The following is a 19,853-nucleotide window of genomic DNA, read 5'->3' as shown; positions in this document are numbered from 1 at the left end:
CGGCCCGGGCCGCGCGCGGGCGGAGGAACCCCCCTTCCCGGGCACCCCGAGGGGGCGCTCCCCCCCGCCCGCGCCCGCCCTCCCCGCCGCCGCCGCCGCCGCGGCCGCTCCTCAGCCCTCCGCCTCCTCCTCCCGCCCCCCTCGCCGCCGCCGCCTCCTCCTCCCCCCGCCCGCCGCGGTGCTTTTGGGTCGGGGCGGCGGCGGGGCCCGGGCCGAGGCAATAAGAGCGGCGGCGGCGGCAGCGGCGGCAGCAGCTCCCGCGGCTCCTGCTCTGCTCCGCCTCGGCCCGGCGGCGGCCATCACCCCCTCGGCCTCGGCGCGAGGGGCGGGGAGCAGCTGCGCGCTGCCCTCGGTCCGAGCGACACCACCCTCCCCGCGCCCGTCCGCGCGCTCCTCCCCGAGAAGCCGAGCCCGCGCCCGGCCCGCCCGCCCGGCGCTGCCCCGGCCTCCCGGCCCGCGTGAGGCCGCCCGCGCCCGGCCCGCCGCCGCCGCCGCAGCCCGGCCGCGCCCCGCGCCCCGCCGCCGCCGCCATGGGCTGCCTCGGCAACAGTAAGACCGAGGACCAGCGCAACGAGGAGAAGGCGCAGCGCGAGGCCAACAAAAAGATCGAGAAGCAGCTGCAGAAGGACAAGCAGGTCTACCGGGCCACGCACCGTCTGCTGCTGCTGGGTAAGGGTGGGGCGGGGGGCGCCGGCCGCGGCCCGGGGCTCCTCGGGGCGCCCCGCAGGCCGCGCGCGCCGAGCCCGCCCCCCGCCCCGGGCGCGCGCTCCCGAGCCCGCCGCCCGCCTCGCGGGCTCTGTCTCTGGGGGGCGAGGCCGGAAGGGGGACCCCGGGGCGGAGGTCAAAATGGGGCGAGGGGCCCCCTCCCCTGGCCGCCCGCTCGCCGGCGCGCTCGCCCTCCCTTCGCTCTCTTCGCTCTCCTTCTCCGCGAGGCCTACGCGACGCCAGGGGCTTAGGTGCATGTTGGGGAGGGGGAGGGGGAGCCCCACGGGGCTCGGGAGACTGCGACAAAAAGAGGGTTTCGGGGACAGGAAATGGGGTGGCGGGTAGAGGGGGGGGACCCGCCTCCGTGGGGTGTGTGATTTGTTGGGACAGGGACAGGGAGAGAGAGACGAGGATAGGAGGGGGTGACGCGGGGGGTGCGCCTCGGTGGCGGAGGGGGCCTCGCCTAGGGGCGGCTTTGGCGAGGGAAGTGGCCGAGGAGAGTGGGGGGGCGAGTGACATCAGCCCCTCGGAAGGGCTCGGAGCGGTAAAGGTGGTGCAGTGAGGGGGAGGGGGCGCGGGCGAGTCGTGGCGCCGGAGTGGGGGGTGCGGGGCGGAGGGAGCTCGGCGGCCGCTGGGCGCGACTCGGTGCGTTCGGGGCAGGACGGGCTGTGCGCGGAGACGTGTCCCGGGCTGGGCCGGGCGGTGGAAGGAAAAGGATAATCAATTAAAATAAGACCCCCACTCCCTCGAAAAAATGGAGTTAGGACTCTGGAGTGCCCAGCGAAGCCAAATGACACGTCATTTTTACAGTATGACCTTTTTTTCCCCTTCCAGACATGCAGGCTTTTTAAAAAGCAAAGAAGAGAATTAATTGTAGCAGCTGCCCCCCCCACCCCATAAACCATTAACACACACACGTTTTCCTGTTAGTTGGCCACATTGAGAGTGCCTTGTGAAAAAAAAAAAAAAAAGACATTCACAAATCAGAACTGGAAAATGACATTTGTAAATGGCTTCTAGGTCTGGAAATGGCGTTTTTTTTTGTTTTTTGTGTTTTGTCCTGTTTAAGGTGGGGAGGGTGGTTGGGAGCGCTTTAAGGAGAAGATTTTTTCCAGGTGGAAGGAGATGAAAAGACATTAATTAGTTGTCAAGTGACATTTGGTTGTTTGGTTTGGGGTTTTCTTTTGATTGCGGTTTTTCCTCTTTGGCAAAAAAAAGAAACAAAAACAAAAACCCGGGTTGGGTAGAGGGGTTGTTAACTAAGGAGATGGCCTTTCCTCCTTTCTTATTAAAGGTGCTTTGGGGAAAAACAAAAACATAAAAGAAATTGTTGAAATGACCAGAAGAATTACACAAACAATTAGTATGGAAGTTTTCCACTTCCTTATTAATTTGGCTGAGTTAATTTGTGAATTGGCTGGATTAAGACCTAGTTCATGGTCATATTTCAACAAAACAGCTTTAATTATGAAGAATAAAATGTGAAAGCTGGTTTTTTTCTTTGTGGTGGTGTTTGGGTTTGCTTTTTTTTTTGAGTGGGGGTCATGTCTTTGTTCTGGGCACAGATACATGTAAAGCAGCAAATTATTAAGTGAAAATAAGTATCTTGTGTTTATGCATTTGCAATTTCAGTAATTAAATGGCGTATGGTGAAGTCTTCTCTAAAACTTCTGAAGGTAGAGTTATGTTCTGTGATTATTAATATGCACATGATTTGATTGCCAAGTTGTAAACCTGGAAAAGCCTAGAATCTTCCCAAAGAATGCTAACTTGCTGAGTACTAATTTAACACAAGTGTGATGCTAACGGTACCTTGAATTTCTAACACCTTTGAGCAATGATTACAGTCTCCACTTAATTTGAAACTGTTACTCTGAACACACCTTGCATCACCACGGACTAATCTTCCCCAGGTGTACTAGTCTATATGGCTACATTTTATCATGATGTATTTGATAGCCTCTGGCACAGGTTTGCAGCCCAACCTGCACCACACAGTTTGCATTTTTAAATGGTGATTCTCACCAAATAATGCCTCCTCCGCCAAGAGGAAACATAATAATACTCAAAATCCTCTTTTTAATCCATCTTAATGACATCAAAACTGAGTGAATTACAGTACCACAAAAGATATTGCAGTAATTTTTTCAGCTCAGTTTTCTAGTTTCTTACATGTGGAAACTGAGGCACAGATCTGCCTGTGCCTGTAAAAGAAGGATGTTACACATTTTAAGACTTCCCAAATAATATTGGAGATTCTGATTAATATCATGAGTTCTCTCAATGGAATGTCGTGATAGTGCCTTGAATATTTTAATAGGAGATAGGCTCATTAAGAGAGAGTGCTTGCTTTGAAATCAATGTTTCTGTGGAAACGAATTGTAACTTTACAGATATTGATTATGCCTTGTGAAAAGGCAGGAGGAGGAATGCTTGCTCTCTGGGCAGCAAAACAAAACAGTTAATAAAACTTAAAGTGAAAAAGGGGTAAAGAAAACAAACAGGTTTGTGTGGGAGGAGGGCAAAACATTGTTCATGCGAGGGTTATTGGAGAGTGTGCATTTGCAAAAAAGAAAAATGAAAAATAGCAATCTTCCCCCTAGCTTGGTGGATATGTTTTTTTTATAAAACATTTTTACAAATGAAAGGTGGTTTAAAATGGAGACTTGTGTCCCTTCTTACCCTGCCAGTTAAGGAGGGGTTGGAATCTGAAAATGCAATGGTATCCAGGAATATTTTTCTTGATGATTAAAGTCCTGTCCTTTTTAATACCTCCTACCAGTTGTTGCTGTGTGTTAACAGGGTTGCTGTCAAGCACTGTTTATGATATTAAAATGTGCTTTTCGAGATATCAGAAAATTGATGGTATTCCATATTCCCTACCGTCCCCCCACATCCCATGGTTCTATCCAGAGACCATTTATCTTAAGAAAGATACAGTTCACAAGAAAAGGAGGGTGGATAAGTGGATAAAATGTAATATTGTGGATTTAGGGGTTGATTTTTAAGTAGTCCAAGGGGGTGGTGGGGGAATCTGCACAAAAAGAAGCTGCATTGTGAAAATATTTAGGAGGAAGTGCTGTGTCAGAACGTGATCTGGAGGAGACTGCGGTGTCTGGGCATTGTTTGTAAATCCTGGGTATTTTAACCATGAAACATCTGACAAACAATGAATTATGTGGCTCTGTACATTGACGTGTAAATATTACTATTTCAACAATTAAGCTTCATAGTTTTAAGTTCAATCCCCCCATGACACATTGCGTCATTCCTTCTATGCCCCTTTGCATCCCCACCTAACAAATTTTACAACCCCCCTCTCCCCCAGAAAAACTTGCAGACAGAAAAACCTTTAATTCTTGTTTGTTATTCTAATGGTGAAATACTGCAGGTATACACAGAGTTGGGTATATTTCTCTGCGCCGAAATGTCGAGGAAAATTGCAAACCTATTATTTTGTTTGTTTTTTGCGTGCTGCTTCTATGGAAAAAAGAGCAAGCTGTACTCTCCCCGCCCCAAGTGTGTAAAATGCCTCCTTCATAACCTGAGACTTACTTTCATTTTCTAGGTGCTGGAGAATCTGGTAAAAGCACCATTGTGAAGCAAATGAGGATCCTGCATGTTAATGGGTTTAATGGAGAGTAAGTGTCAAATCTGTGCTAGGGCACAGTAAGAGGAACAAATTTTATACTAACCTTTTAGGAAGTTTAGGTAGGTTTGGGGGGGGGGGGCTGGGCAGCCAATTTCCACTTAATTTTTTCAGCCTGCATATTAGAAAATCCTGGGACTAGCTCTTCAGGGATTCCCCCTTCCCTCCTTTCAGTCTTGATGCAGCAATAAATAATAACGAAGCACCAATGTTCTTGTAAAACGTCTCCCTTGTCTGTGAAAACAGTGCTTGGCCGGCCCCTCTCGGGGTCTGCGCAGAGCTGCGCACAGATTTTCTTTCAGTGGGTCTCCAACATGGCTGATGGGGCTGTGCCACCCCAGTTCCCCATCTTGCCCAGCGATGCTGACCTCTGCAGAGAGGGGTTTCTCCCCCCATCCCTGCCCCACCTCAGGCAGATTTCAGCGCAGTGCACCAGTGCAGGGTGTTTTAAACTACTAGGGAAATATTTCAATGATACTCTGATGTAAAGTTGCAAGAGGCAGCCCTTGTTAATAATTTATCACCTCATTCTCCCCCCACCCCCTCAATTTGGAATTAACATCACGGGCAAATCTTTGTTTCCTTTTTTAAAACTCATTAGTCTTGCCTAAGTAAATGAAAAGGGAAATTTAAGTGATGGAAAGACTGGAAGTTAGGTACTTCCGGCCAGATCAAGGGATGTTTCTGCCTTTGAAAAGACCTTCCCGGCATCTTGGCTCAGGACAATGAAGATACCGATACCGCAATGAGAATAAAGATTGAGAGAGAGTGCGCGGATGTCAAGGTTGTAAAAGGAAAATACAGGGTAGGGCTCGTCGTGAAGAGGCTAACGGGGGAGTGCCGCCTATAAGGGAGTTTGCTTTCTCCCTCTGACTCCGATAGGCCCCTCCGTCATTCTCATGTGACAAAATGTGTGAAACACAAAAGCTAAGTTTACCGAGCCTCCAGTAGACTGGTGTAAGAGCAGTTAACCTCACTAGATCACAAACTCCTGAAGGCACTAGTTTGCAGTAGTCCATTCCCTTTCTTAAACCTGCATTCAGTTGAGAATTTGTGCCTCAAAAGCATTCATTCCCTTTAGTTTCGAAAGGGGGGATTGAATCACCACAGCATAGTTTAATTCAGTTATTCCCCCCAAACCCCCAAAACAAACCAATAAAATGCCACTGTCGCCCATTACGTGCACTAAGCACGGGGGAAACATGAATTCTATCACCTTTCCGAGGTAAAAGAACTGCCCTTCTGAAAGCAGCTCTTTATGGAAAATTCTAGAATTTCTTAGATCAAATAATCGGGTAAGAAAGGATGACATCACTCATACAAGTGGCCATTTTGGTTTAGGATGCTGTTACGTTCTAACTGAACTCAGAAGGATGGTCTATTTTACCAATCTTCTGAATGACTCAATGAGTTATTAATATGCACATATATGCTGTTAATTAAATAACTCACCTTCATTTGTCACAAGCCAATTCTGAATTCTTAATTCCTGGCCCATACCCTTCAAATAAAAATAAAGCTCTGCCACCAGAGATTGCCATCAGTCAACAAACAGAAAGCCTGAAACAGACTTTTTTAGCTGTGAATTTGTAATTTAAAGAAAAAAACATCCTGCGTAATTTTTTCCCCTGCAACTTTCCAGGGAGTTACTTCTTCATGGGGCTAGTTAAGCAAAAATAATTAGACCAGTACCCTCTAGATAAATATTTTTGATTAAAACTGGACATGGCTAGCATTTTTTAAAAGATGCAGCAGCCCCTGTTTACCTTAGCTTGAGTCCAGTGGAAGACAGGACATCCTTGAATGAATATAGTTTTATAATGTACAGGTGACCCTAAATTTATTTTAATTTTTAGAGAAAGCATTCTCCCTTAAGTGAGCAAGTCTGTAATGCACACAAGGCATTCAAAACCAGAACTTCTGTTTTCTATTTTCTTTTTAAAAAGAGGAAGCCACATTCCCAGTTTGCCTGCCTTGTACAGGAAGCCATAGGTAATCTCCAAGGATGTTAAATTTAGCCTGTGAAAGTGACATACAGGGGAATTCTTCATGTGAGTCTAGAAACCTTATTTTTATCTCATCCAGCTGAGCCTCCTCCTTTTTCCTCACTGCGGTATTGCAACAAAAGAGGTTTCCTTCACTAGAAATTCCCAGTGAAATGGTGACATCCATCCACTACAGGGTGTTTGGCGTGGTGTAGGGCCTTTTTCTCCTCCCATAAACGTGCGCTTCGTTAGGGCTGCGCTGAGCTATTAAATTTGCCTTACTATCCGCAGACTGCCGTGCCGATTACATTTTTATAGTAACGTGCAATATTAATGTGACCTTCAGAAATGTAGAGGTCAAGTGCGGATTTTCCTAACTCAAAGCTAACTCTTCCTTACATATAGTGCCCGAAAAAAAATAAGTGCAATTAACACTGGTTGAGCTAATAAGCTAATCAATTACAAAACCACCTAGAAGGCTTAGCTATCCTGTCCTTCCCACCTTCAAGGAGGAATTCTTAACCATTTTTTTGAGTGGGTTTGGGTTTTTTTAAATTATTACTACTATTTTGGCTATCTCACAGTCCAGACATAGTTTTAATTGGTGGCAACTGATGGGAAACACTTACATATACATAACATTTTATAGGTAATTTTCCTGACGTCAGAAAAGGAGGAAATTAATATTGCACTAGGAAATCACAGGCAGAAATCACCCATGTCTATGCCTTTGTGTGTTCAGATAGACAACATGGTGAAGGCTGAAATCTGGGAGAATTGGGAGCCTCACGCACAGCTGTATTCTCAAAGGAATTGTGAGATAAATCACTGCGTTAGCTCCCTAATGCGTGTACATTTGGTGAAGGCACAAGAAAATAATTATCTCTCCCTCCTGTACCCGATCAAAGTCTCAGAAGGCTCAGCTAATACTGCAGCAGAGGTGTGGAATTCTCCCTCTACGGCCTGCAGTCTCAGTAGACATTCCAATTTAGCCAGAAAGGCGACCTAAGAATTAGCGGGAGGATGGCGGCCATTTGTTGAGGAATGTAGAAAGGCTGTGTGGGTTTTTGTGAAATTGAAGTGCCTTGCAGATTAGGTGAGCTTTCAATCTCTCTTTAAAAGGGGCGGCGAAGAGGACCCGCAGGCTGCAAGGAGCAACAGCGATGGGTAGGCACATTCAAAAACAGAAAAACTTTGTTAAAAAACAAACATGAGGATGATACTGGGAAACTGAGGGCAGAGACCTGGGAAGACAACAAAAGCCCTTTAGGGGCGCTCCAGCCATCTTGGTATATGTTTGCACATGACACATAAGCAATTTCTTAACATTCCCCCCACCCCCACCCCCCCGGCCATCCTTTAATTTGGTCCAGCTGGGGGAAAGTTAGATTTCAGCATGAGACCATTAGTTTAGGGTTTCAAGAATCGATGTTTTTCTGTATGGTTTGTTTTCCCCAGTCTCCATTTGAATTGGCTACTTGTTTTTTAAAACTATCTCCTAAATTCCATCTACCCAGTGGCCGGTGTGATTTTAAAATTTCAGACCTGTTTGAAAAAAAATTTTTTCTAATATTCAAACACATGGTGCTGCACTGTCCTTACTTTCTGGGGAAGAAGGAAAAAAAAAAAAAACCGCTGCAGCACCTTGCGGGAGGTTATCGTTAAAGAATGATCTCAAAAAGATTCTGGTCTTTTGAAAATCATCGCACATTAATCCAAGGCACTTTGCATCGGCTAGTGAACAGGAAGTGCTTGCTGGCTTCCATCGTTTTCCCCGTTCATCGTCCGTTTTTTTCTTTGCTGCTACATGCCCACTCCCCATCACATGCGCGCTTGCACACGCACACACGCATGCCAGGCACCCCGCTCTAGCTCTGCTTGCACATTCAGCATGCAGTCATGGAGCGGCTATTTCTCATGAGAACATGCAGCGCTGATGGACCTAGCCCAGGCCATCTCAAAGAAACAGCGCCTGTGGCTGGGGAGGGGCGGGGCAAAGGATATTGGGGTCGGGACAAAGCAACTGACACATGTTTGTTCATCTGTTTTTTTTAGAATGTATTACCCCTAGATGATGGCTACAGTTTCTCATCTTCCCGGCCATGTCCTATCACACCTTGCATGCTGGAATTAACCCGTCTTAGAAACTTCTAATAAGAATACTATTCTGTTGTGGGGGGAGGGGAATGGGGCCCTGCCACCTAACCTATAAAGATAACTGGAAAAAAAAAAAAACTAAAAAACAAAACAAAAAAAAACACCCCAAAAGTGAAATCCCTAACTGGCAAAAATGTAGTGTACTGAACCAAAACAGGCATCTTCGTAAAGTGGCAGCTTACTGTACCAAAAGTTGGCATTTAAGAAATATGACAAGTCCTTATTGAACGACCTACTGTGTGCTAGATGCTGTGCTAAACCCTTGAGCCCTCCTAACACCTTGCCTGCACTTCTGTGACTGTTCTACAAGTAAATATATAAGTATTAACATACGTGATAAATAAAAATTCTCTGCATGTCTCAGCGATCCCTGTATCTTGCGTCTGTCTTCTGTCTTTTGTCTGTCTTTTCCCACAAAAGCACAAAGATGAGATGTAGGGCTGAACGGGGAGGGGGCCACTCTGTCCTAAAGTACTTCCAGCCCAGCTCCAGTGTGTTCAGTCTATCCGAATTCTAGCTATTGATCTATATTTTGGCTTTGTTTAGCAGTTTAGAGACATATTAGGACTTCTCTCTAAATTTTACAATCTGCAATTCATTAAGTGACAGTAAATACAATAACCCTGCCAGCCCCCAGTATAATATCTCCATCTACAGAGTAATTGCTTCAATGGAAGAATTTTCTGTTTTAGTATTCCACACCCGATTTAGGTTTTAGATTTCTATTTTAGCTGTTTTAAACTTGATATACTCCCACACCTATTCACATACGTAGATGAATCTGAACACGTTCTCAAAATATCTGTATTTAAGACTGGAAGTTTTCCAATTACACTACTACTACTTAGACCAAAATATCAAACCGAGTGAAAGAACCTTGTTTCTGGAAATACTTTTCTCTTGTTGTACATACAGTTGCGTATTTAATACCCGGACGCACCTAATTTTAACTGTGGTGGAGCCTTAAAGTCAGAGGTTAAATGCGCATGGAGCCTGTTTTTAATGAATGGGAACAGATGCGTCTTGTGGGTTTTGGGTAAAATTGAATTCACGAGCGAACATCAGGAGCAAACACGCGTCCTTTTAAGTTTTCACACCTAAATAACTGAGCTTAGACTATTCCACTCAAGTCTGGCTGTGGGTCCCAATTCCAGAAATGAGCAGTTCTGCACGTGCAAAGCAGGAAATTCCCACAGCAGGCTTAGGACTCGCAGTCCCTTTAAATATAGGGCGGTTGCATTAAGAGTCCGGGGGGCCAGCGCCAGACCCTAGGTTGGGGCACCAATTGTCTACTGGTGTTCAGTACGCCCTTCACCCTCCTAAATTGCTGGCTCGCAGCCCCTTTTGTTTTTAAATGGCCATGAGGGGGATCTGGGTACCACCTGTCATTCCCCCCACCAAATGTTTGCCCTCAATTAGTGATAACAGCACCTCTAAAGCAGTTCATTATTTGATACTAAAGGAGCAGTGTCCCCAAGGCTGGTGTGACAGAAAGGGGCTGGCCCTGGAAAAGCATGAAAGAAGGTCATTCAGAAAACGAGGGCCCACCCCTCAGATCTGCCTATATTTATTTTGAAAGAATAAAATGCTCAGGAAATAGTAGCTATTATAATTATTTGAAAAGGAAGAGACTGGGTTCTCTGGGGGATGGGGCTGTTGGCCGCCAAGCCCGTGCCCCACCCAGGTCTGCTCGCCACCCCACCCCTCTAACCACCTTGGTAACCCTGCTTTGTGTGTCCCCTGCACTGACCTGTCATGTCTGCTCCTGAGGGATCATGTGTTCACCTTCTATCTCCACCCCATGACTCCTGGTGAATCAACCAAGTGAATGCTTCAAAAATTGAGAATCTCAAGAGATTTTTAAATAATTACACAGAACAAGAAAAAGATGAGCTCAGTCCTTTCCACCTGTGGCATGTTGTCCCTCTCAGCCTCAGTTTCCCCCTCTGTGAGAGTAGCACCTTCATTCCGTGTGCAGTGCTGTCACGTCCCAGGACCTAGTGCACAGTAGGTGGGTCACGCATGCTGGTCCCATTGCCCTACTCAAAAACAGAGGCCCGGTGGGGGCAGTAGATGTGGCAGGATTTATACCTGGAGCAAGAGGTCCATCCTTACCCCCTAAAAACACAAACTCTGAGCCTTCCATGGCTATGCCTCTAATGAAGGACAGTTTCAAAAAGACACAGCACTTTGATATGATCAGGTGCAAACATCCCATCAGGAGCCCAGAAACCAAAGGATGTGACTTGTACTTGTCCCAGCAACTCTGAATATAGATTATTCTCCACAGACCATTCTGTGTGTCTGCGTTCAGACCGTTATAAAGCACCTGAACCTCTAACCTCTGCCATGTAACCCTGAACATGTAAGTCCCAAACCATAAAGACTTCTGGAGGCAGAATCCTACCTTACGGCTCTTCATGTTGAGGGATTAGTGTGTGTCAGCATTCAGCTGTTAAGGTGCTGCTGGCTACAGTGACACTATTTAAATAAGGGAACAGGTAGAGCTACAAAGCCCTTAAATTTGTAATTAACACCTGCATATCCTAATCTAGTGGCCAAGGAAACCCTAAATCAAACCAGTTAAACTCCTTCCCAATCTCACATGGACCACCGTTCCCCCCACCCCCTCCTGACAACACACAGACACAGGGATGCTGGTGAGGGCCAGGAGGGACATTTTAGGAGGTGAGGGTGTGCACTGGGAGCTTCAGGACAATGGAAACACATCTGAAATAATAAATGACCCAGGTCTGACTTTGGTACAGTAGCCTTGACCATTATCTCGATGCCAGTTTGCTGGTCTGCCCCGATTGGGCCTGACCTCGAGTCACATTTGGGAGGTTATAATTTGAAACCACCTTTACTCACAAACCTACAATCTGCACAGATCTGAACCCGCAACTCTTTCAAGAACAGAATACTATGCTTTCCCAGGGACTGTCTTAAGTAAAGTGACAATGTTAGTCAGCATGATGCAATATGATTTCTTTTTTCTTTTCAATCCCACTGTAGTGAGAAGGCCACCAAAGTGCAGGACATCAAAAACAACCTGAAGGAGGCCATCGAAGTATGTGCTTGGGTCCCTTCTGTCATTCTTCTAGCCTCCCTTTCAGACAGCCCTGTGCCCCTGACCTCTTTGCTGACTCATTTTCAGACCATTGTGGCCGCCATGAGCAACCTGGTGCCCCCCGTGGAGCTGGCCAACCCTGAGAACCAGTTCAGAGTGGACTACATTCTGAGCGTGATGAACGTGCCCGACTTCGACTTCCCTCCTGTAAGCTACGCCTTTGCCTCGAGTAGCCTCGGTCCCTCCCCTGCACAGCAGACCGGGGTGAGCGGTGGGCCGGGCTCTGCCCACCCGCCACCTTCACATCCAGGAACGGGCGTGATTTCCGCACACGGGCACACATACCTGAGTGGAAGCCACCCTTCTGGCAAAACACATTTTAGTGATAGTGATTCTGAGGAAAAAGATAACTCCATAAGCATCTTTAATGTTTAAAAAAATAAGAGCTGACAATAGGTAGAGCTTTGCTCAAGGTAGATGAGCAAAATTCTGTCACCTTTGTAAATCTTGGCTCATCCATCCCCGCAAGTAAACATCACACTTCGATACTACAATTCTCACTTTATTAGATTGTAAATTTTTATGAGGGAAAAAGTCGAGTTGTGGCAGCCTTAATTCCCTCATACACATCTCGTGACAGACAGCACTGTATGTTAAATATGGCAGACAAATGCTAATTGTCCAGTTAAATGAAAGTACCTGAGATATCAAGGGATGCAGGGGATGAAGTGCCAGCTCTGAGTTTTATAAGCGAAAGACATTCTCATTTTAAATAATTTGCCACTTATCTTTTATTAGTTTTTTCGAAAATCAGCCCCTTGCCTTGGGGCAAATGAAATCTTTTCCCATTATTAATTAAAAAAAAGAAAGAAAGAAAAGACTTTCCACTAAATTATAATGCAAAGAATTTTCTTCCATGCACCCTGCTTGGTGTGCATGACACTGTTTACGAAGCTGTCTGCTCCATAAAGAACTATTTTTAGGTAACAGACCTGCCCATGCACAGGTGTATACAGTTTGACCCTTTTGTGAGGGAAGAATAGTTGAGAGGAGGGTAACGGGAAACAAGATGGGAAGATCTGTGAGTTTATAAGGCCCAGAAGGAAAAGACTGTCTACAGTTAAAACAATGAGTTATTGTTGCCTTTTGTCAGGCTTTCGTGGGAATTTGTGTTTGTGTATTTTAAGTGGGTTTGGCTGCAAACTTACCCTAGTGGGGAAACAGTATTAATAAGTATGGCTAGGTCAATTTTTCTACATAACATTTGTTTTGAAAAGAAAAAAGATTCATGAAACAGTAAACACAATATCCATAATGCAATACACAGGCTTTTTCGTGAGATGTGATTCTGTATTTCTAACAGGAGAAGAAAACCTGACAGCCTATTAAAAATGCACCAGAGCAGTAACCTTTTATCAGTCCACCTGACAGCTGGACTTTATGTTCCTACAGACTTTTTGATCCTTCTGCTGAATTGGCAGTGGAGAGAGCCTTTTCTTTCCTTGTAAGGGAAGACTCCCCCCATACAATTAAAAAAGTGTTTTTATGCTCAAATGAAATGTAAACCATAACCTGCAGTCTGAAACAACTCCGAGGTTATTTGTGCCTTTGTTTCTTCCGACGATGACCCCTCCCCACAGGACAGCCACGGGCAAGGCCAGATTTGCCAGCAGTTCCCAACTAAGAATATTTTTGGGTGAAATTCTTAAACAGCACTTCTTACAAATGGAATTTCTTGTTTTCACAACACTGAATCACTTATTAGCATATTTTCCTAATGCATATTAACATATATTCTAACCAGATAAGCAATTGTGTGAAGAAACAAAATGACTCAGGAGTTTACCTCTGCAGAGCACCCCCACCCCCCAAAAAAGAAATACAGGAGGAAAACCACCCAAGACCAGTAATTCACAGTAAGAGCAGCACGAGTTAATTCAACTTTGGAATACGTTTAACACGTTTACTGAAAGGTCTTTATGGGTGCTAATTCCTTAATTTGCTCTCAATCGGGAATCACAGCAAGTGTGGGTCGTGCAGTGAACTATGGTCTCACTTACAATGACAGTGTCCTCGTCTTGGTGCACGCTCACGTCTTTAGACATTCTCGTGTTCACTTTCAGGAATTCTACGAGCACGCCAAGGCTCTGTGGGAGGACGAAGGTGTGCGCGCCTGCTATGAGCGCTCCAATGAATACCAGCTGATCGACTGCGCTCAGTAGTAAGTACCTCCCTCTTACACCAGCACACGAAATAGGCACAGATGGAGAAGATATCAGAAGCCTCAAGTCTCCCTTTTAAAGTTATTTGCAAATGAGTTTTGTTCATTAAAACCAACCAGTTACCCCACCTGTAGCCAGAAAGCTCTAGTCTGATTCATTTGTTTTATTAAGCCCTTAACTGCCCTTTTTAGTGCAGTGACGTTATTTTATATAAACAGTTAATGCATGTTAGAGCAAAACAGTAATCGTTTACAATAAAGTGATGTTTGTAATTAATTAGCTTGGAAAAATTAACTGGATTGACCACCAAGCATTTAGGGAAATAGGGTAGCCCTTACACTTTGGATAATATAAAAATATTATATTGTTATCGCTGTAATCTGAAAACAGAAAGTACAGTAAGAACAAAAATATACCTCCTGCCTGGTAGCTAACGATTGCTTTGGTGTTTCTGGTCAGGTGAGTGACGGCCCTAAAGCCCAGCGTCACTAGATAAAGTCCATCAAGAGGTGGATTGGTGTTGGATTCGGCTCCCCAGCCTTATTTACGCACTTAAACTGGTCCTGAACTGCAGGATGCTTCCCCCATGGGGTCCTCGCCTTACCCCTCCATAGGCTCTCCTCCAGGGCTCACATGGTGACATGTCTGGAAAGCTGCTTTCAGAGAGTTCATGGCTGCTCTCCTCTTATACGTGTACAGCAAAGATACAGTGGTCAGAGCCGTAAAAATTTTAAAGATACCCTGTGTTCGCCCGTGTTGTACGAATGCACTAATGGGTCTCAGTTATAATATTCTGAAGTGGGAGGATCTTCCATGACTAGGGTGTGGGGGAGAGGAGATATTTGTGATGTTTCAGCCTTTTATGTAAGTATGTGAAACTCAGAAAGTATTTTACTATAGAAAGTATTACATATTCCGGACCAGGGTACCAGACTGGCTCACGTAAAGTTAACAGAGTGCTGTGCAGGAGCCCCAAGCCTAAGGAATTTGTTGTGAAAACCAGTTGAATAAATAGGAGGGAGGAAGAAGTAACAGCCATCAAACAGCAAACAAAAAGCGAGTTCCCTGCAGTCCTGTTACCTGTAAATCACATAAGCTTGTGTGAGGGTCTGTGAAGTCTATCAGTGCACCTTTCCCCAGCCCTGCTTTCCCATAGGAAGTACATATTTGATTATTTCCAATTCTCACATATGTAGTTATGTCACAGTTTAATATACAAGCACATTTGTATATTTTCTCAAGGAACAGAAAAACAGTCCATCCTGGCCAGTCCCCGTGACCCCGTGCCCCTACCCCGACTTCAACAAAGTCCCTGATTTTCTCAAAAGTTTGAACTAAAAGCTGGAAGTGCTAATTATAGTAACTCAAAACAAATGGAAATCCTGGAATTGTTTGCGTTCTGTATTTGGGATCCGAGCCAGAAGTACAGGTACGGGACCAGGAGGGCTTAGCCGGGTGATTTTGAGCGCCCTGGAAGCGGGGGAGGGTGTAACAACTTCATTAATACTAGTTTAGCCAAGTCTTTCTTTTTTTTTTTTCCTTAAATCTCACACCATTTAAAAGTTGTTTTTAGAACATTAAGTTACTCCTGCCACTTTATCTGAAAACGGCAACATTTGCACAGTTTACAGGAAGTTCTAAGGAAACTCAGAGAAAAAGAACAACATAGCTTAAAACTTTTAAAATGTCTTCCTGAGTCGGATGATTAAAACAGCCCCGCATTTGCTCCGGCCAGTCTGTTTCTGGTTTAACTGCCTTTATGTTAAAGTCGGGATACTGGTACCTTGCCCATTCCTTAAGCAGCCTATTTTTATTTGTCAAGCTGGGGTTTGGCTGGCCCCACTCCAGATGTCTCTCTCACAAGATTTGGTGATGATCTATTTATAGAACTGTGGTTCTGTTGCCATGGCAACCTGCTGGAGGCCAGGGCGGCTGGGGAGCTATTTCTGGACTGGTGCTGTAATGTAAGACTGATTGGGCAAGTTCGTATATCCTCTAAGCCAGACTAACTCTAAACTCGTAAAAAGGAAAGGGGAACAAAACTTACAGAATTTCTTGAAGTAGGCTTTTCCCCTTTGTGATTTTCTCTTCTGATCAGCCCAATTCACAACAGTTACAACTGCCCCCACCCCCACCCCACCGCACCACCATGGTTTTAACGTTCATTTTCTGTATTAATTTGGCCTATCTTTCAGAAGTTCTTTTTCCTAATGGTGCAGAGCAACCATAAGCAAGAGACTTTCTGCTTTGGGAAAAGTTATGGCCGTGGAGAAGGAGGTGGAGCGCCTGCTTCTCCGTGTGAAGCTTTTTATCATTGAGGACAATCTCTAGGACCCTGAGCCCCTCTCTGTGCTATGTCCCTGCCATATAAAGGACCCAGGACCTGGGTGACCGTAGGGTTTTCTCAAAATTCAAAGTCTAATATCGGGAGTGTCCTATTACACGGACCAAACGGACCAGAAGGGAACTTGGTGTTTGTTTCCGACTCAGTGTGGTTAGGGCAAAAAGGGCCCCTTTGTGTCAGCCTCTTGTTCTCTTTCATAAGTGAGATTCTTAAAAAGTAGACGGAAGGAATACCCATTCTGAGTAACTCAGTCTCAGTTCATTAGTCCCTTGGGGGGAAAATCCTTTAGGAGTGACATTTTACATTTTTTTTAAAAGTGGAATGACATGGAAGTGTACAATTTTAAACTACTTGCCACTTTCATTAAAGCCAAGCAATTTGAAATTTTTAAATTATTTACTCTCTCACTATCAAATGGTGTAGAATCTGAGAGGCCTGTTTTTGGAGCCTGCTGGTTGGTATGCACAGAATCAGCCTTCTAAAATCTCAGGAGTCTCAGGTGATCAGCAATAACTCTGAACACCCCGTGTGCCTATCTTTTTCCTCCCAGCTTCCTGGACAAGATTGATGTCATCAAGCAGGCTGACTATGTGCCCAGCGACCAGGTAGGCAAAAGTTCTCACAGCAAGGACTGGGAGCCCCTCTTTCTGTGCTAGGCAACATTTTTGCCCCCCATTGGTGATTATTAATGTTCCGATTGGTTTGGGGGAGACCCACTGACCCTGGTTTTGTTTTAGGATCTGCTCCGCTGCCGTGTCCTGACTTCTGGGATCTTTGAAACCAAGTTCCAGGTGGACAAAGTCAACTTCCAGTAAGTGAATGGCCCCCTTTCTAAAGAGCAGAGGCAGTGGTGTCTGGATGCGGGGGCGCAGGGGGCCCGTGTGCGCCCCCTGGTGCGAGCAGACATCCTTTCTGTCCCGCAGCATGTTTGACGTGGGTGGCCAGCGCGATGAACGCCGCAAATGGATCCAGTGCTTCAACGGTATGGAAGCTGGGGGGCCTCGGTGCACTTCAGGGACATGTTACTGATGTTACTGTAGTGATCTGAAGAACCGTACTCACTGCTAATGTGACTCGCTTTTGCTTTCTCGTGCTGAAGACGTGACTGCCATCATCTTCGTGGTGGCCAGCAGCAGCTACAACATGGTCATTCGGGAGGACAACCAGACCAACCGCCTGCAGGAGGCTCTGAACCTCTTCAAGAGCATCTGGAACAACAGGTCTGTCAGGGGCCCCCTGTTCCCCTGACTGCCCCCCAGGAGCCCCGTTCCTGACCTTGAGCCCTGTATTTGCACTGTTCTAGAAAAGAATCATAAACAAGGCTTTCTCCTCCTCGTGTTTAACCCGCTTCTGTCTGTTAGATGGCTGCGCACCATCTCTGTGATTCTGTTCCTCAACAAGCAAGACCTGCTCGCTGAGAAAGTCCTTGCTGGAAAATCGAAAATTGAGGACTACTTTCCAGAATTTGCTCGCTACACTACTCCTGAGGATGGTACGTAGGGTCTGGTTGGAGGGCACCCACTCAGCTCATTGGTCCTACACAGTCATGCACATGTTAAAAGTTTGCGTTCTTGGCGGTTGTTCATTTAGCTGGATCTTTATGAACAGCCTCCAGGCATGGAAGTCTCCCCCCCTTCCACCACCAAAACTATACAGGACTTGCAGGGGGAAAAGCAAGAAAAACTTATTTCTACTCCATCTGCATATGGAGAAATCCAGGAAATCCAGGCAGGGGCTGCAATGATGCTCTGCTCTGACCTTTTAATTACCTTAAGTTACAAAATATTTATCTTCTTTGTAGCCACTCCCGAGCCCGGAGAGGACCCACGCGTGACCCGGGCCAAGTACTTCATCCGCGATGAGTTTCTGGTGAGTACAGACCTTTTTTACTTATCTCCCTAATCTTAGGGGTGTACGTTCACTTCATTCTAATTCTGGGGGTTAAGGGATCCAGTTCTTTGGTTTTATTTCCCTGACAGCCAGTGTGAATTTTAGGTTTGTGCCCCTTTACTTGGTTTGGTTTTAACAAAAAGCTAATAGCTGGTCAACAGTCTTTGGTAGATGTCCCTGTTGGTGAGAGGGGAGGGGAGGATTCAGGACGGGTGGCACTGAGCATGTGTGTTCCCTTATGTTTGTGCCACAGAGAATCAGCACTGCTAGTGGGGATGGACGTCACTACTGCTACCCTCACTTCACCTGCGCTGTGGACACCGAGAACATCCGCCGTGTGTTCAACGACTGCCGTGACATCATCCAACGCATGCACCTCCGTCAGTACGAGCTGCTCTAAGAAGGGAGCGCCCAAATTTAATTAAGCCTTAAGCACAATTAATTAAAAGTGAAACGTGATTGTACACGCGGTTAATCACCCACCATAGGGCATGGTTAACAAAGCAACCTTTCCTTTCCCCCCCAAAGTGATTTTGCGAAACCCCTTTTGCCTACAGCTTGCTTAAATATTCCAAATTTAGAAAGCTTAAGGCGGCCTACAGAAAAAGAAGAGAAAAATAAAAAGGCCACAAGAGTTCCCTCTATCTTTCAGTAAAAAAATAACAGCAGCAAAAAGAAATAAAGAAATACAAGAAATAAATGAAAAAAGTGAGATAAATATTGTCTTGTGCAGCATTAAAAAAATCAAAATAAAAATTAAATGTGAGCAAAGTATGACTCCTGTGAATTACTTGCGGCATCGAGCAGATACCTGTCCATGGCTTTGACTTGCATTAAGAGCTGGGAAGCCCTACATTTAGGTGACAAGGTCCTGTGGTTATCAGTGGGTGTAAAATCTGGCCACTATCTGATGTTGTTGATCTAATCTTTGGGTTTCTAAAACAATCGTAGACCATATGAAAAGTCCACTCCTGTCCTAAATCCATGACCTCTAGAAAAGTCAGGCACCTTCAAAGCAGCCCCTACACTTCCTCCGTTGCTTCCCTATCCAGAGACTCTACCATCTGCACCCTTTTAAGTCATCACACAGTTCGCCTGATTACCTAGAGGCCCCCCAGAATAGTTAGGATTTTAGAATCTCTGTCCGGCTTTAAGAAATGGGCTCAGCGATGTGGGGGACATCCAGGAATATAGTGTTTCAACGTGAGGGGAAGTAGGGTTATTCAAAAGCTGAGGTGTGTATCCATGTGCATGTATATCAGCACAATGTACACTTTAAATATCTTACACTTTAGTTAATACCTCAGGGCACAAGGGAACAAGAGCTATCAAAACTAAAAACTGTGCTGAAACAACCAGATAGCCATTTTAGGGAAACTTAAAGCTGAACCCCTACTTCATTCTGTACACAAATGAGTTCCAAGTAGATCTCATGGTTAAACATAAAAAGTACTTTTAAAAATGGCTATTTTTACAATTAAAATCATGATTTATGAAGACCTCTCAAAGGATGACCTAAGATCCAAAAGCCAGAAGGGCAGGAGGTGGGAGAAGAAGGGAATTTTTAAAAAATTAAAATCAAATGAAAATATGCACAGGTGGGGGGACTGGATAAAAATTTAACAAAAGGCTTATATCCCTAATAAAGAGCTCTTCAGAATTAATCCATCACAAAAATGGGCAAAGTACATGAACATGCAATTTAAAAAAAGATTCAAATATCATTGGGGAAAACGTACAAATAAACTTACCACCACTGGTGGGGGTGGGGGGGGGGTGGGCAGTGGCCTCCAGCACTCATGGGCCCCACACCAAACTCCACGAGGCTGTG

General features: G+C 45.5%; 2 protein-coding genes across 5 annotated transcripts in view; both read left to right on the top strand.

The window, feature by feature from the left end:
- LOC108406179 (neuroendocrine secretory protein 55-like) overlaps positions 1-7,506 on the top strand; it is a 57,432-nt gene extending 49,926 nt beyond the window's left edge. The window contains exons 2-3 of the mRNA XM_073236404.1: positions 4,274-4,346; positions 7,462-7,506. The gene's annotated coding sequence lies outside the window, so the exon portion shown is untranslated. The remainder of the gene's footprint in view (positions 1-4,273; positions 4,347-7,461) is intronic.
- Positions 448-18,793, top strand: LOC108406177 (guanine nucleotide-binding protein G(s) subunit alpha). 4 transcript variants are annotated; one of them, XM_037006359.2, is made up of 13 exons: positions 448-669; positions 4,274-4,346; positions 7,462-7,506; positions 11,509-11,566; positions 11,654-11,773; positions 13,690-13,787; positions 16,683-16,737; positions 16,870-16,943; positions 17,056-17,114; positions 17,232-17,352; positions 17,494-17,624; positions 17,934-18,001; positions 18,276-18,793. In XM_037006359.2, exons 1-13 carry the CDS (start codon positions 531-533, stop codon positions 18,420-18,422), a joined length of 1,188 nt encoding a protein of 395 aa, XP_036862254.1. In that variant the 5' UTR covers positions 448-530; the 3' UTR covers positions 18,423-18,793. The 4 variants fall into 4 exon arrangements, with proteins under 4 accessions (XP_036862254.1, XP_036862257.1, XP_036862256.1 ...); XM_037006360.2 differs by having other exon boundaries at positions 450-669; positions 11,512-11,566; XM_037006362.2 differs by lacking the exon at positions 7,462-7,506 and having other exon boundaries at positions 449-669; positions 11,512-11,566.
- The last annotated feature ends 1,060 nt before the right edge of the window (positions 18,794-19,853 follow it).

The sequence above is a fragment of the Manis javanica genome, chromosome 5, assembly GCF_040802235.1.
Source record: "Manis javanica isolate MJ-LG chromosome 5, MJ_LKY, whole genome shotgun sequence".
Classification (NCBI taxonomy): Eukaryota; Metazoa; Chordata; class Mammalia; order Pholidota; family Manidae; genus Manis; species Manis javanica.
This window is presented reverse-complemented; position numbering and strand designations above follow the sequence as displayed.

What these genes read in the sequence shown, in the direction of transcription:
- LOC108406177 (XM_037006359.2), top strand. Translation starts at nt 531, where the DNA reads ATGGGCTGCCTCGGCAACAGTAAGACCGAGGACCAGCGCAACGAGGAG. An exon ending in GTTAATGGGTTTAATGGAGA is followed by an intron (nt 4,347 to 7,461) that starts GTAAGTGTCAAA and finishes TCTCTTTAAAAG; the next exon opens with GGGCGGCGAAGAGGACCCGC. An exon ending in CCGACTTCGACTTCCCTCCT is followed by an intron (nt 11,774 to 13,689) that starts GTAAGCTACGCC and finishes GTTCACTTTCAG; the next exon opens with GAATTCTACGAGCACGCCAA.